Raw genomic sequence first — 26,514 nt, 5'->3', positions numbered from 1 at the left:
AACCTCGTCAGAGGTGTCCTTTCACAGACTGTATAAGACACTATGAACTTTCCATCTGGGACTGAGCAGCTTGACGAAGGGAGCGACGTTCCGTCAGTACGATGACGATCTTCTCAACTTTGGAAAAGTACTATCAGCGTCAATTGAAACGCGAACAAGCCAATTGAAACCCGAACAGCACAACTCGCAGATATTATACTAGGGAGGCAAAATACATGAGCAGTTGATTTTTCCATCGAAGCCGGCAAGACCGCTCTTCTGAAATGTTAATAGGCCATGCCTGTATTTCACCTGCAGCCTCTAATATTCTTGATTTTTTGTGCTCGCGTTTCAGGTGTTTTGTTCGCATTTCATTCGACGCTGATAGTACATATTAATATGGAATGAGAAGCAGCGACCAGCCCAACTGCCTTTTCTAAAACTGCCTTTCTCTCTACCTGCCTTTGTTTCAATCATCCAAAATGCCTTTCTCTCAAATATACCTCTGTCCTTTTACCCACGGTGGGGACACCAGAGGAAGAAGGGGAAGACCGGGTACCACGCGCTGTTATGCGCGAGGGCGCAACGAAGACGAAGAAGAGCCTCGCATCGACCCGGACGCCTGGTTCCACGGTGCCGCCCATGGAAGAGCTAAGTTCTCCGACCCCTAAGTCGCCCGGCCATACATCCAGCGGAGGGTCGTCTCAACCCGGGGCAACGGCCAGTGCGCCACAGGTGAGCGAAATGCGTTCTTCCTTAAGGAAACGGGACGGCGTAGCTCGCTTTGAAGCTCGGGGCATCGAGGTGTGCCTGACGCACGCGGAGCTGCGGGATTATCCTTCGGCTTGGCCGTGGTCGAGGTGTTTGCTGCGCTGTCAGGCAGTAAATATGTTCACCGCGGTCGCTATGCCCCGCTCTCGTTTTCCCAATTAATGGTTGTTGAGCTGTTTTTGGACAATTTAACGAATTTCCAGGATTCGAAGTTGTGAAGCTTATACACAAATCTCATGAAGTTATTTTTTTTCCCACTAACATTTAAAATGTTCACATATTCACCGTGTAGCCCTGACATTGTTCAAACTTCTCCCGATAGCAACCGCGGAGTGCGGAGAACTTCGCCGATGTCTTAGCGCTGCCTTCGCGCACACCCTGCCGTACGTGTTCGGATGCGGCCAGACGCGCAGGCTGCTGCAGCTTTACCTTCCCTGATTTTGGTTCCATTCCTGTGTCAGCACGTTGGAAATCTACCGCCGCTGTAGACTACACCATCGTTGGACTCCCTAACTAGCTTTGTGCGCTGCGGCGAAGACAGAATAGATTTATTCGGCATCTACGTCACCATTTGAAATGAATGCGCAAAAAACTTCTCGTGCATTTCAGCAAGTTTAACCTATACGATTGCTCTAGGCTATTCAGATTGCAAAAGGTTTTTAGTGTCTTTGTAAGCCCTACAGTGGTGAACACCCCGCTTGCGGTATCGCTACCCAAGTGCTGCTCCTTCGCATTCATATTAAAATGTTCTTTAACAAAGCTGGCATTAATGGTTATTTCGTCACATTTTCGTTGTTTTATAGTTAACTCCTAAGTGGCACCCTTCAACAGGCGTCACTTCTGACGTGCTTTCGACTCATTTTCTTTTTTCCACGAGAAGAAGTGGTGATGTGGCACGTTTATTAAAACAGCCTTCATATCAGGTGTTTGACAGGTCCTGCTCCAAGGTGACGTGGTCATGTTGCAGTGTCGAGTCCCGGGAGGCCAGCCAGATGGGTCATGTTGGGAAGTAAGGGGAAAGATTAGGCGGGGGCTGGAAGGCTGTGTGGCACTGTTGGAGGCAGACATCTATAACAACGTATGTGCTTTAGTATACTGCGGTGAAGTGGCTCTCTTATTGCGAGGGGAGGAGTTGCAGGCATGAACAACAAAATTAGCTCCTTTTTTTTCTATTTGGCGGACCCCAGAAGGCACATTAGAACCCAGAGAACGTAGTCTTCCTGCTCCAATCGTTTGACGCGTTAGGCTAGTCTGGCTACTGACACCGCTTCAGCATGGCGATTCCTAAAACCGGCTTGCACTAAAATATCCCATATATCTTATTTTTCAAACACAAACACTGAGAGTGCTCTAAAGGAAGTTCATTACTGTTGGCGTAGTTGCTGCATTGATTTCGTCGTTGTCCTCATCAGTTTTGCACAAGCAGTGTTTAATATCAGGAGGTATCGGGGAAGGTCTCAGAGCCCCCACCAGTATTGACCTTTCAGAAAATTCAGCGCCATCTGGTGTGTGGTGCGCGAACCGCGGTGCCTCCGCCATTACTTGGGCATACACCTGCCGGACTGCGCCCGGGCCGGATTGAAAAGTACGGCGCCCGGCGGAGCCACAACAAGCGCAGTTTTCTTGTTTCTGTGTCCTAGCCACGTTCTTTGACATTGGCTCTCTGCTCCAAGCTATAGTCGCGATGTCGTTATGCTGCTGTGTGCCTTTCAGCAGCCAGCTCGGCGTAAGAGACGCGCACGGAAACAAGCTGTGTATCCAGAGCACGGAGCGTATGAAGTAGCTGCATGCTTCTTTTCTTCTCGTCCGTGACATGTTCGTTTTCACATTAAAATAAATAATATAAGTATTGCAATAGCAGCGAAAAGTTCCTTCTACCGTGTAGCCCTTCCGCTGTACAGTGAGCACAAATATAAGGGTGCCGCCTTCGGTGCACTCGAGGACATGCATTCCGATGCTGGCGACAGTTTCGGCGCGTCACAAAACCAAAACGTTGCTCAAGCGCGCTTCTTTTGGATTTGCAAGCATCCGCGTCTCAACCATTCATAGTGAGTTCCGTGTACGCGATTAAGAGCACTACGGTGCGGCGCGGCGAGGAGCGCCGTCGTTTTCTACGTTGCGAACCTGCAGCAAACGACGGCGACATAGGCGGAGTGCAGCAGCAGCAGCGGTGTGTTTTCGTTGGGTCATTGCCTGCGCACTCCGGATTAGCAAGCACTCCGATAATCTGCCACTTTGATCCGAAGTGAGCAAACTATGCATGTGAACAGCTACTGCGCGAGTGATTTGCACCGACGCGTCTAGCGCACCGACACTGCTGATCGAGCGCCCGTATCCGGATCCACATGCATTTCGCCCTGCAATGCTCCTGCTCGTAGTCGAGTCCGGTCCAAGAGTTGTTAGCCCTCCTTTATCGACAGCAGATTCGACCTGCAGGATGGCAACGCAACGCGCACTGTCGACGGATCGCAGTAATACCGCCTTGTAGCTTAGCTAAGAGGTGCGGCCGGACAATAGGAGTCCAAAAGGCTCTCCGAAAATCCACCCGGGATGACAGTCAGGTCCCTCGACCACTGCAAATTTTCCGCCGTCGCTCTCACAAGCGCAACCAGACATGCAACCAGACAGAAACTAGCGAAAAGGCTGTGCAGAGCACTACAGCTGCGCGTCTTCTAGCCAAAGGTGCCCAAAATATGGCGCACGGCGCTGACGGAAGTTACTGATGATGATGCCTGCCGAGTTGTCAGACTGAATTTCCTAAGCGGTCTATTGACAAGGGATCTGGGACTCCCCATGCTAGATTATAGAGAGACTGTATGAAACCGAAGCAGGCAACCGTTTTTTCACTCTTCTTGTAAGTGCTTCTCGGAACATTTACTATCGTTTCGAAAATTTCACTTTGATTTTTAGTAACAATCTATAGCATGTTTTCTAAAACCTGAGAAGAAGAAAATAAAAAGTCTGCAGCAGAAAGAGGGTAAGCCTTGCCCTCCAGAGCTTGCAGTCAGTCAAGAGCTTGCCACTGAGCTCCAAAGCCGCGCAACAACAACGACCACACTGACAGGCAGATCGTTCGGATCGTTTGTGTCAAGTCTGTCATACATTGAGCAAACAAAGACCTTTAAAAATGATTTCTGGCTTTTGTATAAAACGATGTGTAACACAGGTCGCCAGCCGCTTTCTCTCTCTATTTCTCTTTCCACCTCTGCTTGAGTCATTAGAGGCCGCCCTTCAGTGGTTAAGCACCGATTACAAGGCAGAAAAATAAAGTTCAAAAAGTGCTTCAGAAGAGCCTAAAAATTCAGGGGGGCGCTTTGTTGACCTAAAGCGCGGAGAGGCGAAAGCCTTAAGCGCGGTTTTGCTTCTAGTGTCACTGATGTGTGGTTACGATGTTATTAAGCTTAGCCTCTGAGTGTGGAACGCGATAGCGTCTTGCAACGCTGCCAGGGAGTCCACAGAACGCCATCGCCCGATCGGTTCTACGTCTTGCTTGTTGGTAAATTAGTTTTTGAGGAAAAGAAATGTGTCTGTCTCGCATATCTCGGTGGACACCTGAACCACGCCTTTAGGTAAGGGAGGAAGATGGGAGTGAACGAAGACACCGTATTCACTAGACGCACCTTTGTTCATTCCAAACCATCGAGCTGGCGTGGCGGAGTGGTTACCGTGCTCGCCTCGCACTCCGGAGACCGGGGTTCGATTCCCCAACTCGTCCAATATCCTACTCGGTTTTATTTATTTATCTGATCTGACTAGAAAGCTAAATTAGGCTAATTGGTTAATTAAGCAATGAACTAAACTCAGTCCCACTTAGTTAGAGCATCACTATACGATCCCTTTAATTGGTTGCACGGTTACTAGCCAAAGTACAATTAGCCCCGTTTGAAATTCGTGCACTTTGACGTCACGACCATTACGACCATTTCGACCAACTGAAAAGCGTGGCATTTCTGTCGACAACTCCTGCTTACAAAGATGAGGCATTAAAGGCTTCCGCCTTAATACCACCAATCTCAGTCTCTTTTCTCTGTGGAACTTTGTGCGAAATCTGCCGCAATTATACAGACGCCCAGTCGTCTAAAATAACGAGCCTTGGATTCGTGACAAGTGCTGCCATCTAATTTCTCTGACTATATTTTATATTGATTTGCAATTCTACAGAGATACACACAGGAACTATTAAGTATACAGTGTCTACTATCTAAAACTACAGGTTTCCACTTTTTTGACAAAGCGCTTAAAATAGGCTTCTCTTTAGTCAAGTTATCATTAAAAGTTCTTTGGCGAAAGTAGGAGCGCCGCGGAAAAGCAGGCAACATAATGAACAGAGGTATATTTTTTAAAGCGATATTTATTGCCTCGGGGTATAAAGAGGGCACGTGTTGTTGGTTGAATGAATTAACAAAGTTGCCCGATCTAATGAAGTCGAAAGGTGAGCAATACAGATATGTTCGCAACAGCGAGTAAACTAACAAAGTAAAGAGCAAACAGCCACTCTCGTTAACTTGCTCTCGCTTTAGCCCATTAATATTTTTGCGAGTTTTAAAGCTGATGTCATCCTTTGAATGTGCCTGTTGTGGAGATTAATTACACTCCCACGCAATTTTATTGTCATATTTTTCTCTATAGCTTTAGTGATTTATCTGATGTCATCTTTTTTATTACCGTTCTTGGAATTTTTCTTCCTTTTGTAATATTTGAATTTCTTCGCATTGCTAAGCAAACAATTGCATCGTATTTAACTAAGTTGTGGCGGCTGTGTTGTATTTTGCTTCCCCGTTCGCCCTTATTTTGCACAATTGAAAGAGGGCTTTTAAATGCACATTTTTGGAAGAAAATAAATGACATAAAGAAATGAACGTACATCAGGGAGTCATGTGGTGCTCCGTTAAAACTGCTCAGACATTTAAATACTCAGGAAAACACTGTTTTCTGTAGCAGGCAGTTTTCGTATTGACCCGTGTTTCGTGTGCGCTAAAACGCCTATAAGTGATTTTTTTTCTTTTCAGGTGCCTCAGGTCCTGTCGAGCCAGAAGACCCAGGTGCGTTCAACTTCCCGAGCAAAAACCGTGGGGGACAAGAAATCTCGGAAGAAGTCCGAAGTAAGTCTGAGCTTAACATTTGCAAAGAGGCGAGTGATTGCCGCCTACGTAATGATGCCACTGCTTTTGCTAATTAGCGAAAACCTCGACAGATTATATTTATTTTAATTTCAGTCCATTCTTCGTAAAGTGCAACTCAGGTTGAACAAAAGAATAAAACTAATGGCTGGCAGTGAAGTTCGCGGTGATGTACTTTGTTTTGCCGCATCCGGTTCGCGTTAGTGGAATGCCCATTACTTTCTTTCTCTTGGGCCCTCCGCACAACCGCACCGAAGGGGGTGAGTCAACCCAGCGGGAGGAGGGGGGCGCCGGATAGCGAAGGATTACGGGAGAGGTCAAACTCCCTTCAGGGACGGATTCGTTAGGTCGCATCCTGTGTGCACGTGCTTGCGGCGAGGCGGACCCGCGTCACAGTGAGTGGTTTTTGTCCCATGTCTGCAGCGGCGTGCGTTGACAGCTTGAAGTGCGGTAAACAGGATATTGCCACGCTAGCTGCAGACATGATGAGCGACGATGCTGAACAGATGGGTTGAAGTGACTTTCCTTGAACTTGGGTCAACCGGACATTGGGAAAGTGAGAGTGTTCGCGAAGCTCGCAGCAGGAAAGCATAACTCTCCAAAATCGTGATGACAGAAAGTGTACATACGTGTACAGTGTTTGTCGCGATGAGTTACCTTCTTTCCCCAATCATTGATTGGTTGTATTATCCTTTCCGAATTGTTGATTGGTGATGTTTTCCTTTCCCGAAGAATTTATTGGGTGGATGTTTGTACAGTGACCTGAACGGTTATTCTCCCCACCGAGGGCGGGGATATAGGGTTTAAAACCAGCTGTTTCGGCAGGACCGAGGGCTGGTTTCGTCAAGTTGAATCAGTCAAGTGTAAATATGTTTACTCCGTGCTTGTATCTATCTTCCTTTGTGCTTTTAATTCTTATAAAAAGTTAACCTCTCCAGAAGTGTCCTCTTGCAATGTGATTGAGCAATTCGAATCTGCAAGACGTCAAGCATCCTACAACAATTATCATCAACCCAATTTCCCTCTACGAGATCAAGAGAGGACCTCAACTGGCGCATGGCGTAGGGAGAATTTAACCTAAGAACTGAAATTTGAATGCACCTGTTATAGTTCGATACATTTGCCGTTTTCCCTTTTTCTAAGATAAGCCCGTACTGTTGTCCCTTTTATATATGCATTTGTTTCTTATTGAATATTGTGTACTTATTCCTTTCTATTTGCTGAATCGTTTTACTGGGTCATTTTTCTGTCGTACTCGAACGTGTGACATTACGCGTAGAAAAAAGTCTCTTTTTGCCCGCCTGCTAGAGTCTCTATTTAGAGCGGCAGTATTGTTAAATATGTAAAATGAAATAAATAATTACCTGACATACGTTTCGTTTTCACTTAAAGAAGCGTCATTGTCATTAAAACGCAGTAATCTGTTGATGCAGCTTCCAACTTTAATTCGTCCTCAGTGTGTCTCTCTCCTCCTGAAGCGGCATGTACGGTGTGCGGGCCGCAGTTTTATTTCAGAACTTGTAGAGTGGAAGACGAACAACGCCACTGAAGAAGAATTCTAGTTCACTTTACCACTGACGAGAAGTTCACTTTAGTGCGAACACTTAGTTTGCACTTCTCGCTAGCTGCGTGAAAATGCGAGGCTCGCGCTTTAGCGACAGCGCCTCCTCCGAATAGGGGGCGCCTTGGCAGCGGCCAGCGAACGAGTGCAGCCCGACGCCGGATTTTAAACGGCGGCGCTCTCAAGCATGGAGGAAGCTTTTTTTTTCTTCCATGCTCTCAAGTCTGGGATTTTTTTAAGGCGAAAGCCTCATCGTTGTCGACAGAAGGTTGTCAGCAGAGGTGCGACGCTTTCGGTTGGTTCAAATGGTTATGACGTCAGAGTGCACGGATTTGATGTAATGAGGTCACCGACTAGGGTGCCTCGATGACCCTATCACCGACTAGGGTGCCTCGATGCCAGCGCCGCTGTACAGGGTGGAGACAACATCGCGGGCGCCGCCATATTGAATCACACGGGATCAGCTGCGCTAGCGTGTGTAACGGCGCCACTCTTACTTTCGGCGGGCGTGAGAGTGCTTTTGACTGGAACGGTCCTTTTCATCAACATCGCACTGCGTATCTTTTCACTCATAATAGCCATTTTAACATCCGAGGTACGAAGATGTAATTGCATGACTTAATTTTACAGCCCCAGGTGGTCGAGGTTGAACATTTACTGTTCCGTCTGTTGGTTTGAAAAACGCGCTAATATTTTAAAGATCTGTTGCCGGGCAGGTGCTGCTGCCCCGTGCGGATAGAAGAAATTGCTGCCTCTTTTTTTTTCACGATATTTTGGATTTTAATTCCCACGTTCTGTTAACGCCCGCGTGTCGTCAGCCGCTCGAGCGCTGCGGCTGGTTTCGCTATCGTCGCGCGGGCTGTTTCCGGTTCTTCTGCCCGCAAAAACTGGTGTCTGTTTGCTTTCTAATCTTTCAAAGGTTAACTGCGAGTTGCTCGCCCGTTTATTGCTCACAAGGGCGCAATTACATCTGCTTATGGGGTGGACGCTGGTATGTACAAATGATGCCGCCGCATACCGACGTTGCCACTGCTCCTGCGTTTTCTTTCTCGAGGCCAAAGAAAACGAATCACCCCTCGTTGGCGATAGCATACAGGATTACTGGAAATTTCTCACTCGTTTCATTTTTATGAGGGGTGCACAACCACCGAATGTTCTTGCGTGCGCTCGCATGCACACTTCGCTTGCGGCATGGGCATACGCACCGGTTGCTCTCCCGCGATTCCTCAGTTTGTGAAACACAATTCTACACATATTTTTTCATATTCATTTTATTCAAGCCAATCGGTATTCATTAATAAACCATGCATATAAACCTGCTCAATAAGGGTGGATTTTAGTCATTAAAAAACTGCAGTAGTTCTGGAAACTTTAAATTCGAAATCGAATTAATCGACATTGAAAAGTCACGCCTTTCGAAAAAAAATCGACCATAGAGGGTTTTGTTAAAAAAACAACGCGGTTTTTAACGTTGGTTATCCGTGTATTTCCTATTCTGTCTACAAAATTGTGTGCTGATGGGTTAGGCTGTTCGAAAAATAACTCCTACCTAAAAGTTGATCTTTATTACTGAGGAAGACAAAATGTAACATAGCTTTTCAGCCTACCCTCTTACAGAGGGTACAGAGAACAAAACAAAAGATAATGCAAATTATTCATTTAATGCCAACTGTAATTGCCGGTCATGAAAAAAACACGAACTACAAAATATGCAAGCAAGACATTGGGACAGAAAAGTGGGGCATGTACCGTGGGCTGTAACCTTAAAGGAAAACATAAAAGCAAAACATGAAAAAAGGTTCAAACCACAAAATAAATCAACAAGTTTTAGGGGGAAAATGTTGTTGCGCAGTGTGGCGCAACCTTCGCCGCAAACATGAAAACAAAGTATGAAAAAAAAGATGCAAACCACGAAATAGCAGAACGAGACACAGTGGTAAAAAAGCACAGTGAGGTGTAACATTTAAAGCAATGTACTCTGGGGCTGATCCCGCTTTCCTTGAGCTTCCCATTTTTTCCTTCGCTCGGAGTCTCCGGGGAAGCGAAAACAGCGTAGGCCTTTACGCGTTGACCCGGCGCACATTGGCACACAACAACCCGTCATGCTGCCTCGGTGGACTTGACAAGCTCCTCAGTCATGCGGTAGAGCACTGTCAAACAAATAAAGCGACCAGCGATCGTCCGCAGCCACTGGGCTTCGAAAAACGGAAGCTCAGCTGCTTGCACCAAGCAACTGAGACCAGCCCGACCGACCGCTGTGATTCAAAATGGCGCCGCAGGGAGAGAGAGGCGGCGTTGGAGCGGTCAAAGGATGGCACCACCCTGAACGGCGGCGCTGGCATCGAGGCACCCTATCACCGACGGATGCCTGTCGCCCCCTTTTGGAGCAGGCGACAACTAATAAACAATAGTTGTCGCCCGCTCCGAAAGGGGGCATAAGGCGTCCTTGGGTGCCCACATTACATACCTCATTGCTGCGAACAGAGTCATGGATACAACCAAACTAATCGAAATAGAGAGAGTCGTGCTAGAAAAGCAAAGTCGGCAGTCAATGTATGTAGTTGTAATGTGTAGTCAAAGTGTGTAGTCAAACAAACCACTAATACAGCACAAACAGTCGCGCAATCAATGCCAAACAGTGCGCCGGGAAAGGCTTTCGCCTTGCAGCACTTTAGAGAGCCTAAGTGCCCCCTGAATGTTTTGTCATTTTCAGCAAACTACCATAGCAGCAGTGGCACATTTGGGAACTTTTTAATTGTTTCCCACTGCAGCTTTACAACTCAATTAATAACTTTATAACTGAAACTGTAAATTTGGCTGCCTATTGAAAAGAAAACAGTAATAGCTCGAATGTAACGAAACAAACACTACAAGCCCTTCGTCTCCATTCTTGCAAAACATACCGTTTGTGCTAGAAGTTTCATAGCATGGTCCTGCGATACCCAGCATACATGAAGCTTGGAGCAACCGTGATAGGATAGCACTTACTGACGTAAACTTTTCGTTGTGGCTTTCACGGCTCAATCAGTCCTCAATGACGGAACTGAGGCTTCCTAATTCTTGTCTTTCTTCAGAAATCCAGAGAGTCGAAGCCAGGTCAGAAAGAGGTTGGTGCTGCCAAAAGCCCTGAAGCGGATCATCCGAAGGAACCCGCTGAGGAGCTTGGCAGCCAGTCGCCGGTGAGAATATCTATTATTTTCGCTTATATATACCGTTTTCTGTCTCATTTTAAGAATAAGAAGGAAGCCACGCTTCGACCATCATTCGCATGAAAATCGCGCGTTTTTAATCAACTGACCGGCCACTTACAAAAAATGGCGACCCTTTGCGACACGTAATACCTCTACGGCAACGAGAAAAAAAAAAAAAAACGTTTGTGCAGAAAAGCGATCAACCGAAGCCTGGTCAAAAAGAAGATGGCTCTGCTGAGATGCCAGAGACCCAACATCAGAAGAAACCTGCTCAACAGCTAGGCAACAAACCACAGGTGAGAAAACCGCTACTCTAGTGTCGCATACTATCTCAACTCTTTTTGCGACGCTACGGAACTTGTAAAAGGTCGTGCTTCATCCAGGAGCCCGCTGATGCAAAAGATGTCGCCAAAGAAAACTCCAGCAAGCCCCCTGCGACCGCTAAAGACCGCAATGGGGTACTCATGAAGAAAAGAAGTTCGGTGGGTACACACTGGCTTTTCTCTGAGCACGCGCTAGCTACAGCATCTCATTATGACCAAAATAAAATGCGCCCAAAGCACTGCTGAGCTCATCAGCCGCGATTAAGAAAGCACTTCTTGCAATAAGTAAAATTATATTTTCAGACGTAAATCATGGAAATGGTGATTGTTCAATCCACGTGATATTTATGAACGTCACCGCAACTTTGGCCTAGTGATTCTGGCGTCCGTATCGTATGTGGAAGGTACGGAGTTCGAACCCCAGAGCCTTCGGTTAGCCATCGTTTTTCTAATGAGTACAGGCCTCGTACATGTCTTCTTTGGGGTGAAATGCTCGAACAAATAAATTGACACGACCTCGCGCAGACCAGACAATTTGATCAGGGCGCTCAATGGCGAATCTTCACTCGAGCTATTAAAATTAAATGCTCGTCATCGTTCTTGAGTGCTTCGTGCTTCTCCCGCGAAATTCTATTGACGAAAATGCGGCGAGGTTCTGAATTTCTGTCCTCCGAACGAAACTGAACATAAGTTCGCAAAAAATGAGGCTGCACCATTTTGCTTTTCGCTACAATTAAAAGCCAAACCAAATTAGGTACTTTGCAAATCTGCGAGGACCTAGAGTGAGTTTGTCCAGAAACCAAGATTAGAGAGAGGCCCCTGAATATCATGATGACAGATGGCTTAAGTTAGGCGAGATTAGTTTTGAGTTATGCTGGCCAAAGGACCTGCAATGTGAATACCGTTATTCACATTCATGAATAACGTTATTTTTGGCCATTATATGAAGAGAGGACTTCTCGGTCACAACCAGAAAAGGTAGTACAGCTCTCACTGTCAAAGCACCGGCGATGTTCGTGAGAGCTGGGTAGTACTGCATTCAAAATGTGCATCAGAAGAGGGCTTTTTGTTTTTTTAGAAAAAAGGAGAGAGTCCGTTTGGTGGAACCCGTACCAAGCTAGACAAAGGTTTGCGTCGGCACTTTTTTCAGATCTTTACAGATTTCATGGGGAAGCTGACCTTGACAGGAAGAATCAAGGCGAAAGTGGCAAAGCAGAAGAGCGAAGCTGCCGCCCGATCTCACCAGGTAAGAAGAGACTGCAAAGCATATGCGCGATGGTCGGCTCCGTCGGCTTTTATTTTATTCCGCATTTTATTCCTCGTTTATTTATGGCTGATGTCATCTTTCATGTTGCTAATAAGAGCACTGGGAAGGTTTTCCTGGCATAACAATACGCATTGTGTTGCACCAACATCATTTATCATTAATGCTTAGCTTGTGCATCCATGCCTGCCGTGAGGTATACAAGCATACCTCGGCACCATAATAGGTGCACGTATACATATGCGAGTGCGAGTGTGGGCGATACCAACAGATGGCAGTCATGACTGATTCTGCCGACTTGTGGGTACAAGCACTGGGGTGCTAATGTCCTGCCGTTAGAATCCCGAATTATTAGCATTCAAGTTTGATCACGCAGAGGTTTCACTAGTAAAAGAATGCAGCTTAGAGCAGTCTCCACCACCCACCTCTCCTCCGCACCCGCCTAGCTAGACTGCTGATCACCCACCAACCGCAACACTCCATCCAACATTCCACCCCACCTCCGCCCACCCTCACCCTGCAGAAGCGTCACCACCCACTAGAAGACTACGTAGCTACGGAACGAAAAACCGACAGTGAAATCGCATACAGAGGAGGAGTGGAAGCCCACCTTGCTTCCAGAGGTACCACGCAATGCCCACCTCCTCACTATACCTCCTTAGCTAGTGGCATGACCCCTCCCCCCCCCCCCCTCCTCACCTCCACTTTCGATCCACCTCCGCCCACCTTCACCTTCCAGAAAAATTCTGCAGCGTGTTTCAAAGTTTGGCTTGGAGCAAAAACATTCATCAGAGTAAAACCGTCAAAGTATTCATCGAATTAAATCTCTTTTCGCATAATTATGCCAAAAGATGTCGAATCGTAGTAGTAGTGGTTTTTTATTTTGCATTGAACATGGAAGGTAAAAGAATTTTTTCTGCCCCGGCATCTGCTATCGCTGCTGGAAGCACCTGAGCTGGGGCAGCGGAAATAAAGGATAGCAGGCAGTGTGTAGAAGTGAAAAGAAAGAGGGGAGGGGATAGTAGAAAGGACAGGGGGAGACGAATCGTCCAGTATCTTTTTTCTTCGGTGCAAAAGGGATTTAGTATAACGTATGAGCGCTTACGTACGCTATACGCAAGCATTTAGCGGGAGGTTACTGTGGAAGTCGCAAGAGCACTTTTAGTTTACCATACTACCACCCGAACGCAACGATAGCTAAGGCCGCAGTGGCGCCATCTGGTGTTGTAATGTAAAAACATTTTGTGTCGTATTTTTCAGGTTTAGCCAAGGCATTGGCCAAGCTGATCCAAGTCGTATCACGTAGATAGCCGGTTGCATGGCGTCCCCGATGAGTCGCGCACTGCGCAGTCGGGGCAGGGCCTAGCTTTTTTTAAATTTTTTTTAGGTAACCGAACGAGCAAGGTTTTTTAAGAACGTCATGGTACGTACTAGCATTCTTTCGAACCCGTACTGCCCTACAGCCGAAACGGCTACTTTTGGCAAGGCTATGGCTACCATGGCATAAAAATCCAAATCAAGCCAATCCACAGTTGGCGGTGTTTTGTTAGGGTTAGTAACGGCGGTATCGTTACACAGAATCCAAAATGGGGCAAGTTTATCTCTCAATCGTTCTGCTGTCGGCGAGAGGAGGCAAAGCGAATATCATACGCTCCATTTAAGGGCAATGAATATGCCTAAGAACCCAATAACATGACATTTTCTCTCCGAAGCGGGGACTTGGGCGCCGCCATGTTGGCAACGCTATTTTTCCTGGCGTACGCAAGAGCACGCACGCTAAATTCGAAAAATAGCGTACGTAACGCGAACGTACGTAAGACATCGGTTTGAAATAGCGTTTGGCGCATGCGCAGTACGACTGACGCTATTTTATAGCGTACGCTATGCCTTTGCGTATGTCTACGTACGTAAAACTCTCTAATGTCTATTCACTTGAGCCTGTAACGCGGTGCAGCGCTTTTGAATGCCCTTTCGCATAATTTTTTGTTTATTTTGAGTTTGAGTTATGACTTAAGTTAAGTCACCGGCTTCCATTCCATTAGAAAAAGTATTTCTTTCCTATGTAAAATTTTTGGAAGTAATGCGAATACTCGAGGCCCGGTGAAGGAAGCACACATTGGTTAGCTGTTATGCCCTTGATAGACCCACGCAGAGATAAGAGAATTTCCCCTCGACTTGGCTCTCTAATCAGAAATTTGACTTCCCCGCGCTGCGCTCTTTTTGCAGAAACTCGACTCCCAGGGCCTACACGAGCTGGCCAACAACCTATCGCCGGCTGCTACGCCTGCCCGACCAGTGTCGGTGGTGTCGCCGTCCGCAAGCAGAAATCTTGCGCAGCATGGAACTTGCGTGCTCGCTGTCACAGCGATGGTCATTCTGGTCCTATTTACCGCCATTGTGTTGCCGAGACTGTTCGCGGGGCCCACCTGCGAGACGGACGCATGTCTCTACTACGCTGGCCTGCTGCGCGACTCTCTCGACTTCACGGTGTCCCCTTGCGTCGACTTCCACGCTCACGTGTGTTCCCGCTGGGAGCAATCGAAAACGGTGGCCGTTAGGGAGCACGTCTACCAGCAGTAAGTTCTGGCGATAGAACTATTTTTCATGGGTGGCGGGACACGTAAGCTGCACAAGCACTTCCCCATTCTGCCGCTGTGGTTGTTGGTGGCGCTGGTGAACAGAAAGTTAGGCTACGCACAACGCAAAAACACTCTAAAGAAGATTGTTTCTCAGCTGCCGCCTTAGCTTTCTTCTAAGGCCGCAAGTGGTCGTCTTTCCTTCTGCTTTTTCTTAAATCACCTTTCTTGTCGGAATATTTGATGATCACCTTCACTGAAAAAAAAAGCTCTCCCCCTATACATCCCTTGGTTTCAATTAGTGTTGACTTCTTTCACATGCGCACGCTCCATAGGAGCGACGGAACCCCGACACGAAGTAGCATTCACAACTCCTAGCTGGGGACCAGCTGAGTGGTGAAGTAAGTGGACTGGAAGTGATTGAGACACTGTTTCAATCCCCGGATGTCATTGGTATCTATTTAAAGCACGAACTAGCAATTTTTTTTGGACAACACGCTCTGTCACTTTGATGGTGCGCACATGTTCGTCACATCCCAAGGGGGAGTCGACTTGTACCGTACCCGTCAAATAAAGTTGACGGATCCAGCTTCTCGTTCTTCCTGCCCAAGACCTCGTCACTTCACCCTGTGCCTTAAAGGTGCACTGAAGAGGAATCTGAACTTGTCTTTTTGCCGCGGGAACTCGATCTACACGTTCCGAGCTTTCTTAGAAACGTCGATTTATTGCCCTGTGTGGCCGATTTCCCTAATTAAATCGAATTAACGTCCGTCTCCTGCCTTTTTTTTTAAATTCTCCCTCGTACATGGAGGAAGGAAAGAACTAAGGAGGGGCCCTGACGTCACTTTTTGTGAAGCCGCCTCGCAACCGGAAGTTGGCTCGGCTCTCCTCACTATCTTCCTTCTCCACCGAGCTACGGGACACGACGGCCCACACGTATCAAAAGATATTCTGTTGCAGTGTAGCTGTACTACTCAGCGCACATTTCGAAGGTGTATATGTTTAGCACGTGCATGAGTTGCTTACTAATTCTTTTCGTCCCTGCACTTGGGAGCAAATTTACCCTTGTCAACCAAAACTTCCGCGCCAATATACCGGCATTGCAAAAGACGCAATCGGTTACTTATTGCTTAATCAGATATGTGACACACGTCAGTAGTGTGAAATGTCGACGCAGAAATCGGCCGCAAAAGATCAGCTAGGATGAAATGCGCCGTTGTGATCCGATGTCAGCACCGGGAGCGTGCGACGAACAGACCCCCCGCCAACGCTACTTTATTCAAGCGCTTCGTAAAAGAAAGGTATAAAAAAAAACCGCGCCGCTCGCCGCTACACTTCTACACCTCCCTCCCCGCAAACACGCACCTAGACACAGACAGGCGCACAGGTGCGGTGAACCTTTTCCGACCCCAGGGGAAGAAAGACGACATTGCGCGCCGCTTATAGCTCAGCTCACCATCCTCGTCGAAGCGCGGTTCCGGAGTGCCACCTTTTCGCGAGATTCATTTCAATTCATCGATCGCTCCGCGTAACGACACCAAGTTTGACGAACAAAATATCAAATGAGCGGTTATTTGCTGCATTTAAAAGCAATCTTAGATGCCTGCGTAACTTCACGACGCCAGGCATGTAGACTTTAACACGCAAGGCCGAACACACCGTGCCGAAAGCCCGTCCACCGCCACCGCGAAACAGTCGGGCCCCTAGCAACAACGACGCTAACGATGCCGTACGCCGTTGCTAGTGGCCCGACTTTTTAAGCCTAAATTTTGACGTCACTTCTGCCACATTCTCGCCAATGCATTGGGAATACGAAGGGCCTCTCCATAGTTTTTCTTCCTCCATGCCCCCGTACGATGGGCGGAGTCGACAAACGCGTGGAGTGCCTTTCACCCAGTCCCGTGGCGGCTTGCCGCTCTGCCATCGGCGGAGTAATACGTAGTGATCCGTAGTAGCAAATAGTTCGCGCGTATATTTATTTCTGCGGGCTTATTTTGCGGCTATATTATCTGCGAATGAAACTGTCCATGGAAACCTAAAAAGAAAATAAAGCGAAAGCAAAGCCTCCACGGAGCTGGCTGAAAGGCACTTCACGCGTTGGTCGACTCCGCCCACCGTACCGGGGAGAATTAAAAAAAAAAGGCGGGAGCCGGACGTTAACTCGATTTCATTAGGGAAATCGGCCACACAGGGCAATAAGTCGCAGCTTCTAAGAATGCTAGGAACGTGTAGATCGAGTTCCGGCGGCAAAAAGACAAGTTCAGAATCCTCTTCAGTCCACCTTTAAGAAAGGCACCACTTACGTTTGTAGTCTTGTTAGCGGACACATTGTCGTGTTGCATTCACGCATGCTTCGCGCGCGTGTACAGCTTTAAGTTATTGTTATTATTTTGTTACCGTTAACTCCAGGTTAAACGCTCTAATACTCCTTTGTGTGTCCTGTCCCTCTTTTCCCTTGAAACTTTGTAGCACCTTTTCTTCAACAGGAGCTGCAGTAGAGCGTATGTTTACAGGAACGTGCGTCAGCACGGAGGCATTAAAAAAAAAAAAGCTCGTCAGAACATTTATGATGGGATCGCGCGTCCGGCTGACCAAACAAGTATACTAACGTCCACTGAACGCTGGTTTCCTCTCAAACGTTGACCACTCAATTTTCGGCAAAGGTTAGGGCAGACACTGCAGCGCAAGCGCGTAGTCGCCAGTCGGGACTGCTTGCTCCTGACAATCACCGAGACAGCGGGGAACCTAATAAGTAGTGCATTTTGTGGTTAATGTTCAATGCGTTCTTACCCGCAAAGTAGAGACCATGAGCGACGAGGCATGTGGTGGAAGCAGGTTTCAGTGTAGCTGGAAGAAGCACAAATCGAAAATGTGTTCGTGGAAATCATCCCACACAACACACGACAGACAGCACGTTCAATGTAAATCTTTACAGACCGCCATGGCAGCGAAGCGTCCACTTCGACGCCATGCTGAGTCCAGTGATTAGAAGAGCCGAAAACAACCGCCTACTAGTCATGGGGCGCCTCAATCCTCGGCGTAAAAGCTTGAGGTACAAAGAGCCACCTTGAAAGGAAAATATCTAGACGAAGCCATAACCGCTGCAGGTTTAGAATTATTTACGGACTTTACAAAGGCGGCTCACATCGGGAACAGAGTCAGCGGGGATTCCTGTCAGGACCTAACATTCGCCAAGAATAGAATGGACGCGTAATGGAACAACACTGCAGATGAACTCGGCAGTGACCATTACATCCTCTCTGTAACGCTGGCTACGGCAGCAGTTAGAAGACAGGCAAGGCCAGGCTAATGGATTGGAACACTTTTAGCAAGACGTGCAGCCAGGATTCGATAGACACTTTCGAGGAATAGAGTCGAATGCTGCAGGAAGCGCGAGAATGCTCAGTCTTGTAAAGGACACAGCACACATGCCAGAAATATACAGCCATCCATTGCACCTCTACGAGGCCCGTAGGAGCTTAACTAGGAGAAGTACAACGCATAAGTACAACAGGAGACTAACGCTACGCATATCCGAACTCTCAGCTCAGGCTGAACGACACGCCGTAACCCTGGCCAGGCAGAACTGGGACTGACTATGCAACTCACGGCGGGGAACACTCGGAATGGTCAAAACCTGGGGCCTGCTTAGGAACGTGACTGAGACCACTAAATCCAAGTCCGAAAACAGCAAGACCTTGCAACGCATCACCCACGCCTTCCAAGGTGACGAGGCAGCCCTCCTGTGTAAGATTACTGACCGGCACATTGGAGCGACCACCTATCCAGCTGGCAAAGCAGAATACAAAGACCCGGAAACTTTCAGATAGCTAGACCCATCAGTGAAGAAGAGGTCTGCACCGCAGTCAGCATTGCGACAAAAAGACCCGGGAACTTTCGCCTAGATAGATCCATCACCGAAGAAGTCTGCACCGCAGTCAGCATGGCGACAAAAACACGACACCAAGAGGGGTGCGCGTCGGCAATGCGATCATCCGAAACATGGGACGTAAGCAGATCGCACCTCAGCGAAGCGAACTTTGGGGAGTAGAGACTGTAACCAAGGAGTGAGATCATGCGGACATCGTAATGATCCCCAAGCCGGGTAAGAAACCGGACCTGGACAACCTCAGACCCATCTCTCTGACATCGTGTCTAGGGAAGCTCTATGAAAGGGTCGTGCTAATAGGACTCCAGAACTACCTGGAGAACAGCGACCTTCTGCCCAAAACCATGTTCGTTTTCAGACCACACCTGTCAACACAAGGCATCCTCCTACTACTTCAAGAGGATTTCTTAACTAACATACCCAAGATTGGCGAGAATATCGCCCTAGTCATGGACCTCGCAGGAGCCGTTGACAACGTCAGCCATGACGCAGCCCTGAGGAGGCTAAGCCGACTAGGCATCGGCAAGAAGATCGACGATTACGTTTGACCCTTAATAACGAACAGATAGCAACCTTCGGAGTAGGAGAACTGAGGTAGGACAAGCTGGCAACGCAAATTAAAGGCACCCCGCAAGGCTCAGTGATCTCCCCTCTCCTCTTCAACACAGCCATGTCAAGGCTGTCTCGTCTCGACCGCATCGAAGGCATCAGCCATGCCATGTACGCTGACGATATCCCGGTTCGGTCAAACGAGGTATCCCTCGGGGATACCTCGGGGAGTACGCCTCGTGGAGGTCGGGAATCCTCGGGGAGTACGCCAGGAAACGCGGTCTCCCCGGCTCACCAGAAAAGTCCGGAGTTATACGCATCAACTCACACAGACACGGCTAGAACCACCTCCGACACAACATTCACTATGACGGGCAGGATATTCCTGAGGTAGGAACACTAAGGATACTGGGCATGTAGCTGCAATCCAATCAGGTAGTGGACCGCGCACTGACTCCTCTCCAGCTCTATACAGCCCAAGTCTGATGATCACCCGAGCAGCCAACAGAAGACGACATTTCAAGGAACAGGACATGGTCATACTGATACGAGTTTTAGTCGTCAGTAGAGCCACGTACATCCCACTGTACCAAATCCTTACACCCCAAGAGGTCGAGCACGTAAAGGCTATGCTGCGGAAGGCATAAAACACGGTGCTGGGTCTACCTTTGAGAACATATACGCGTACATTATTGGGCCTCGGATCATCCTCCAACATCAGGAAGCACTTCTTACCGCTCAGAAAGAACACCTTCTATATACGACAACGGACGAGGCCTTACCCTGACGACTAGGCTACCCTGGCAGCCACAAGAAGATCCAAGAGACGGAAGACGTATCGGACGACGTCAGACCTACCTACACAGTCCACCCATCCCTAGGCACATGCAACCTCAACTGCACCGAGGCTGGAGTGAAGCAAGAGCTCAGGCGTTAGAACAACGCATCGTTGGCAGGAGGGAATGCCTTCGCAGACGCAGCCAGGGACCCAAGACACAGAGGCATGGCGGCAGCTGCAATCGAACACGCTCACAAGGAGGTAGCCTGCCTCACCATAAGGGATTGTACCTCTAAAGCAGAGAAGGCTGCGATTGCTCTCGCCGTAGCCGAAGTCAAAAGAAGGGGCAAATTCCTAGTAATCATTTAGGACTCGCAGACTGCCTGTCGGTATTTCCTGAGAGGTAGAATTGTCAAGAAATCTCTCCGCGTTTTGAGCCAAGTCGGCTGAAGAGAAGAAAAACACTCAGTCCTGTGGGCACGCCGGCTTGGCCGGGAACCACTCAGGCCATACTATTTGAGCGAGGCTGATGCGTTGGGACTCGAGCCAGTTACCCAGATCTACTTGTACATACCGGAGGGGGACTTACCTTAGGAGACACAGAGGGTCTAACCCCGCCACCTACCCATCTAAATAAAACTGCAATTTAGAGACAGTTCCAAACAAACACATATCCCTGCTTTTTTAGTCTAAATACGATACACCCCACTATAATCAGGGTAACGGAGTTGACTCCAAGAGAAGGCAAGCGTAGCAGGGGGCGGCAGAAAGTTAGGTGGGCGGATGAGATTAAGAAATCTGCCGGAATACGATGGCCGCCACTGGCGAAGGACAGGGTTAATTGGAGAGACATGGGAGAGGCCTTTGCCCTGCAGTGGGCGTAGTCAGGCTTACGATGATGATGATGCCTATGGTTCGGAGAGACAGCCACACCATCTCTCCGCAACATGGGATTCTCAACACAACCCTGCCGTCCCCGTCATACACAATGGCACACCGGAGCAGTGGGAAGTAGCGCTGTCTAGGTGGGAACCAGGAGGTTAGTTTTCACTGGTCGAACGGGTCCAGGTAGCCGCGCCGCTCCAGGAGGCCTGGACTAAGCACTGCGCCCATGAACACTCCCAAGACCATAGGAGCAGTGCGTAAACGTTTTGTCTCTATCTCCCTCTCTCAAAGAAGACCTCTCAAGGGGAAGATACATGTACAGTGAAGCACACGTGTGCAGTCGCGGTTAATGCGGCGCTGTTAGAGACCTCTTGCACTAGGCCTACGCGGCATTGAAATAAAAAAGAGCTAACCTAAGCTGATGAGCACGGAGTGTAAAAATAACAATGTAGCCTCAAGGTGCGTATTGCGACTCGCGTGTCGTAAGTGGCTTCACGCGTTTACGCTCCACCTTCTCACAAATAGAGCAGTCTCCGCTCCTGCGGCAACCAAGTGTCAACTGCTGAATGTTTCGCCCGCCACGCCAGTCTCACGTGCACTTGTGGCGTAGGTCAGAATGGGTCTAAGGGTGCGTTCCAATACTCCCAAGTAGACGTCTACTTAGACGTCTTGCCGGACAGCCGCCATTTTGAGACGCGTTCCATTTTTCACGAAGCCGTCCAAGTAGACTGCTTCGCCGAAGTCCAGATCGATGCAGGCTAAGTGCCTGTCTAAAGATGGCGGAGCAGTTGGTGCAGTCAGAGCTGAGTGAGCCGTGCTCTTGGCGGGCACTGGAGCCCGGAGACGCACCATCTTTCAAGTGCCAGTCATTCCGTTAAGTTGATTTTTATAGGAACTGGCGGCAAATAAAGCCGTCTTTGTGGGCCTACGATTATATTTGTGAATCGCGCCAGAGGAAATCGTGCGGGTGAGATCGTCTGCTATGCAGCTGAGATCGTCTGCTGAAGCCAACGTTACTACCTGGTTCTAGTAACGTTGGCTGAAGCGGTAGCGATGAACGCACCATTATTGCAGAAAAAAAATAAAATAAGAACTAGCAAACTACTAACACCGCGTTTTTAACTTGTTTCATTAAGAATTTTTAAGAACTTAGGAGTGCAACTATTCCCAAATGTTAGTTCAGTTTATATGCCGCAAGGCGGCGCGTGAAGTAGACACGTTCCAATATGTAGACATATAGGCGGCTTCCTAGACGTGACACTAGACGTCTTGTCGGACGTCTTGTCGGACGTCTAGAATGCTGAGATTATACTGCCAGCGCTGTTTTGTTTCGTTGATGACCATGTTCGTTGAAGTGACAAGCCTTACTTTTATTTTCTTCTTCAGATTTGTCAGAAGAGTCTCAGAGATGGCAAGTAATACCGCCGTACCACCGGAAGGACAAACAGCTGTGCAAAAGGCGGCGTTGTTCTTTCAGTCTTGCCGGAATGTCTACAAGGGAAAGAGGAGCGAACTCGAGCTGATCAGGAAGCGGCTGCTTGATTTCGGCGTCTTCTGGCCTGAGATGAGCAACGAGTCACAGCTAGCTCGCACCTTGGTCTCAGTGTCAGCCGCCTGGAACTGGGGCTCAGTCATCCAGTTGTACACCTGGCAACCTGGGCGCTTCATTGTCGGCCCCACACTCATTTTTGGCCTGACCCTGGCGCGAAGAGCGGCTATGCTGAGCCCCACGAGAGGACAGAGCTCGTACAAGCAGTACTTTGACAAGATGGTGGAGGCCTTCAGCCGCAACAAAGGTCGGGTGATTCCCTACGATGAGCTGATCAAACTCGAGTCCAAGATACTACCGCCCCTTATGAAGCAGTACGTTGCCGCCTCTCGCACCACTCGTGTAAACGCAAGCCTCGACGAACTAGAGGCGGTATCGCTGGGGACCATTCCGAAGGCGGCCTTGAAGGAAGAGCTGCAGAACTACTTTAACATCACGGTGGACCCCGTTTTCGACATCGAAAACGTTGAGTTCGTCAAGGAATTTTTCAGCACGGTCAAGAACGTGGGCGAGACGAAGATAATGTACTACCTAGGATGGGCCCTCGTGCAGACGTTGTCACTAATGACCAACGCGGAGCTCGTAAGGTACTTTTTCCAGACGGAAGCCTCAGCGGACTACGGACACCGAGAAATGTGCTTCGCGATCGGCCGGCTCTACATGGGCGTACCTATGTTCGCCAGGTACGTCAGGGCCAGCGTCACTCCTGGTGAGCTTCGCGGTGCTTCAGCAATTTTGAGGACCGTGCACCGCTCACTAAGACAGCGCCTAGAAAACGCCTCGCTGGACTGGAGTAAGCTCGCGTCTGTCGCTCCTTTCCTCAACGAAAGTGAATCCATCGCACTGAGTTTGGTTTCGAACTCCGACGACGGGTACCTGGACAAACGATACGAGCGCTTTCCCGACATGACGGCGTCCATCATCATCAACTTGGAACTCTCCACGCAAGGGCGCCGCGCCACCAAGGAGGACACGCAAGTGCCAATTTTCTACTTATTCAACAGCTTTTACAGCATGGCGGGCATGAGTTTCAAGCTGCTTCCCATGGCGTTCGAACCCCCGACCTACCATGAGCACGCGCCCATCGCTGTCAAGTTCGGGGCGATGGGCGGCGAGATTGCGGACGGCTTTGCTCGAGTGCTGAACATGGCCTTACCGGCTGCGGACGCGGAGACCCGCAACAAACTTGAATCGAAGGTTTCCTGCGAGCTCGGCGGCAACAACACTGGTCCATCCGAGGCAGTCAGCCTTGGACTGAGGGCAATGTCAATGAGCACACTCTACGAGACATTCGTCCTCCACAAAGGCAGCGCCGTCAGCCTGCCCGCCGGGGATCGAAACAGCGTCACAGACGCGCAGCTATTTTTTATACTGTGGTGCTATATCCAGTGCGGCGCCCCGAACGCCAGATCTCAGTGCAACGACCTACTGAGAGTTCTCAGCCACTTTCATCGTGTGTTCAGCTGCAGTCGTGGCAGCGGTATGTATCCTGGCGCCGTGTGTAGCATGTCGAAGTAACTGTCGGTGCTAAGCAGCTTCAAGAGTGCTCCACGCTTCACGACTAGCTTGTCGTCGCTGGTTATTATGTCTAAAGAAAGAGCATACTTTCACTTCTAACCAGTGTTTCTTGCCTGAACGTGCTACTTCTCCGCGATTTTCCACAGAGATGTTATTACGGTATGGCATGTTGTTGCGTTAACTTCTTGTTACTTTATACGATATTTGTAACCTTGTTTTTGTGCGCCTTTATGATCTATTTTCATGTCTGGTGGTGAATTACTGTCTTCAACTCTTGGTAAATTGTACCAAAAAACGCGACGTGCAGCGAAGAGACTAATTCGCTGTTTTGTACACGGCTCTTCTACAGAGCCGGCCAGGTTTGATGATGTGTGACTCTTACGACGTTAGCAGGAAAACTGCGGCGTCTATAGTGTTTCCATTGTTCGTGAGCTACGACTGTTGCGCTTCGCTCTTTTGTGCTGATGCATTTGCAGTTTTGCTGCCACAAATGCTGCATGCAACAAATGTTATATGCAGCATTCCTAGCGGCGGTAGAAATATTTTGAATTCGTGTTGATTTTTGTGTATTCATTTTCAGTTAATGTAAGCATGCATGAATTATTACCGTCTTAACTGTGGAAGCGGGAAGTGCAATGAACTGGAAGAAACGATCAGTTTTAGACTATTTACGCATGCAAATTGTATTCTGCAGTTTGAGAGTAACCAGACTAGACCTAGCTAACTGTAAGCGGCCTGAATTAAAACATTTTTGCGTAGCTGCTGTGGGACTTTATGGTCGCTGTTTTTATCATATGGTACCATTGTATACCTTAAGAGAAGTAAAGGGGCCAGTGGGGAAATGTTGCAGCTTTAGAAACATTTGAATGCTCATCATTACCAGATAAGTAAGCTTCAACTACTATGCACACATGAATTCGCGTTTCTGCTGCTTCCGGAAATGGGAAGCCGGGACAGTTTTTTTACTCTCCGTACTGAGGTGACATGCTTGCCTTGGCTTGCCCATGTAAGCGGCATGCAGAGGGGTATAAGCGGTCCCGTTATCTCGTGGGCTCGTGAAGTGGCTGCTTATTCTGCACTACGAGACTCAGCCCACTCTGTAGCAGCTATTCAATGAGCTTTCACGCTACCTCGGTTTGCATCTACGGTGGTTTGCAAGATTGCTGTTCTTCAGTATTTGACACTTCCCTTCCACCCTCCTCCCATCTTCACAAGGAAAACAAAATGCGAGTTTACTTCTTTCGAAAGACTAAAAAGACTTGCAAGTCTTGGGCGTATGGTTGGCGCTCCGCCATGTTAAGCCCCAATGCAAGTTGTGAAATGCTCCAACGAAACCTCTCCCGTACGACATGTTCGCGTAAGAAAATTAAGGTGGACTATAGCCTAATTTATCCGAGTGTACGATTTACAATCTTTGCGGATAATATACTCTGTGCTGTCTGAAGTTTAGCATGCCTTTTTCAAAAGTCTTAAATTGGTTTTTCGGTAAAGGAAATGGCGCAGTATCTGTGTCACGTATATTGGTGGACACCTCAACCGCACCGTAAGGGAAGGGGGGAGGGTGGGAGTGAAAGAAGAAAGAAAGGGGTGCCGTAGTGGAGGTCTCCGGAATAATTTCGACCACCTGGGGATCTTTAACGTGCACTGACATCGTACAGCACACGGGCGACCTATTGCGTTTCGCCTCCATCGAAACGCTGCCTCCGCGGTCGGGTTCTAACCCGGGTACTCCGGCTCAGTAGCCGGGTGCGCTAACCATTGAGCCACCGCCGCGGGTCACAAATCTTCCACGTTGGCTTTTCCGCGATGCTCATTTATCACCAAATGGTGGCGTATGCTGACAACCAGATGAAGTAAAATTTCTCGTAGTGCTTGCCAACGTTGGAAACAGCCCGTGGAGTCATCACGGGAACCGCTTCAAGAACTTTACACCGCCGCGGTGGTTCAGAGCTTATTGCGCTCGGCTGCAAACCCGAATGACGCGGGTTCGATCTCGGCCGAATGGTACCACTTCGATGAGGGCAAAATGCTAGAGGCCTGTGCACTGTGCGATGTCAGTGCACTTTAAAGAACCTCGAGCGGTCGGTAATTTCTGGAGCCCTTCAATACGGCGTCGCTCATAGCTTGCGTCGCTTTGAGACGTTAAGCCCGCGTAAACCATAAACAGCCTTCAAACACACGAATTGAGAGGACATAGTAGTAGCGCTTAAAAAACAAGGACGACATGGTAGAGAAAGACAGCACAGGCGCTAGACATCAACTGACTTTATTCCCGAGAACAACAACGAATTTGTAGGCGACAATCAGGAGCATAAAAAATCAACTTTTGAATCGCATGCGTGATGGCACTTCCCGATACAAGAACCTCAAATCTTTAGTGCACAGATAAACATTCGGTTTGCTCACGCAGGTTTGCCGTTCCGAGTGAATGAGAAAGGCTTCCAATACTTCCCGCTCTTTCTGATCTGCACTGACATAAATCACACGTGTCTGCTCAAGCAAAGGGGTACATTTTTTGTCATCATGTTTACAACGTTTGCAATGTGCCGCCAAGTGTCCCG

At 48.5% G+C, this 26,514-nt stretch overlaps 1 protein-coding gene across 1 annotated transcript; it reads left to right on the top strand.

Annotated features, from left to right (window-relative positions):
• The first annotated feature begins 536 nt into the window (after positions 1 to 536).
• On the top strand, positions 537 to 25,485 carry LOC149340753 (neprilysin-1-like). The gene is made up of 8 exons (XM_089551342.1): positions 537 to 753; positions 5,793 to 5,852; positions 10,506 to 10,610; positions 10,814 to 10,918; positions 11,006 to 11,104; positions 12,096 to 12,191; positions 14,436 to 14,785; positions 22,273 to 25,485. Exons 1-8 carry the CDS (start codon positions 550 to 552, stop codon positions 23,951 to 23,953), a joined length of 2,700 nt encoding a protein of 899 aa, XP_089407468.1. The 5' UTR covers positions 537 to 549; the 3' UTR covers positions 23,954 to 25,485.
• Positions 25,486 to 26,514: the final 1,029 nt, after the last annotated feature.

This window comes from Amblyomma mixtum, chromosome 6, assembly GCF_055824585.1.
Source record: "Amblyomma mixtum isolate Tamu chromosome 6, ASM5582458v1, whole genome shotgun sequence".
NCBI lineage: Eukaryota > Metazoa > Arthropoda > Arachnida > Ixodida > Ixodidae > Amblyomma > Amblyomma mixtum.
Note: the sequence above shows the minus strand (reverse complement) of the source record. Positions and strands in the feature narration are given on the sequence as shown.

What these genes read in the sequence shown, in the direction of transcription:
- LOC149340753 (XM_089551342.1), top strand. Translation starts at nt 550, where the DNA reads ATGCGCGAGGGCGCAACGAAGACGAAGAAGAGCCTCGCATCGACCCGG. An exon ending in CCTTAAGGAAACGGGACGGC is followed by an intron (nt 754 to 5,792) that starts GTAGCTCGCTTT and finishes CAGAAGACCCAG; the next exon opens with GTGCGTTCAACTTCCCGAGC. An exon ending in AGGGAGCACGTCTACCAGCA is followed by an intron (nt 14,786 to 22,272) that starts GTAAGTTCTGGC and finishes TTTCTTCTTCAG; the next exon opens with ATTTGTCAGAAGAGTCTCAG.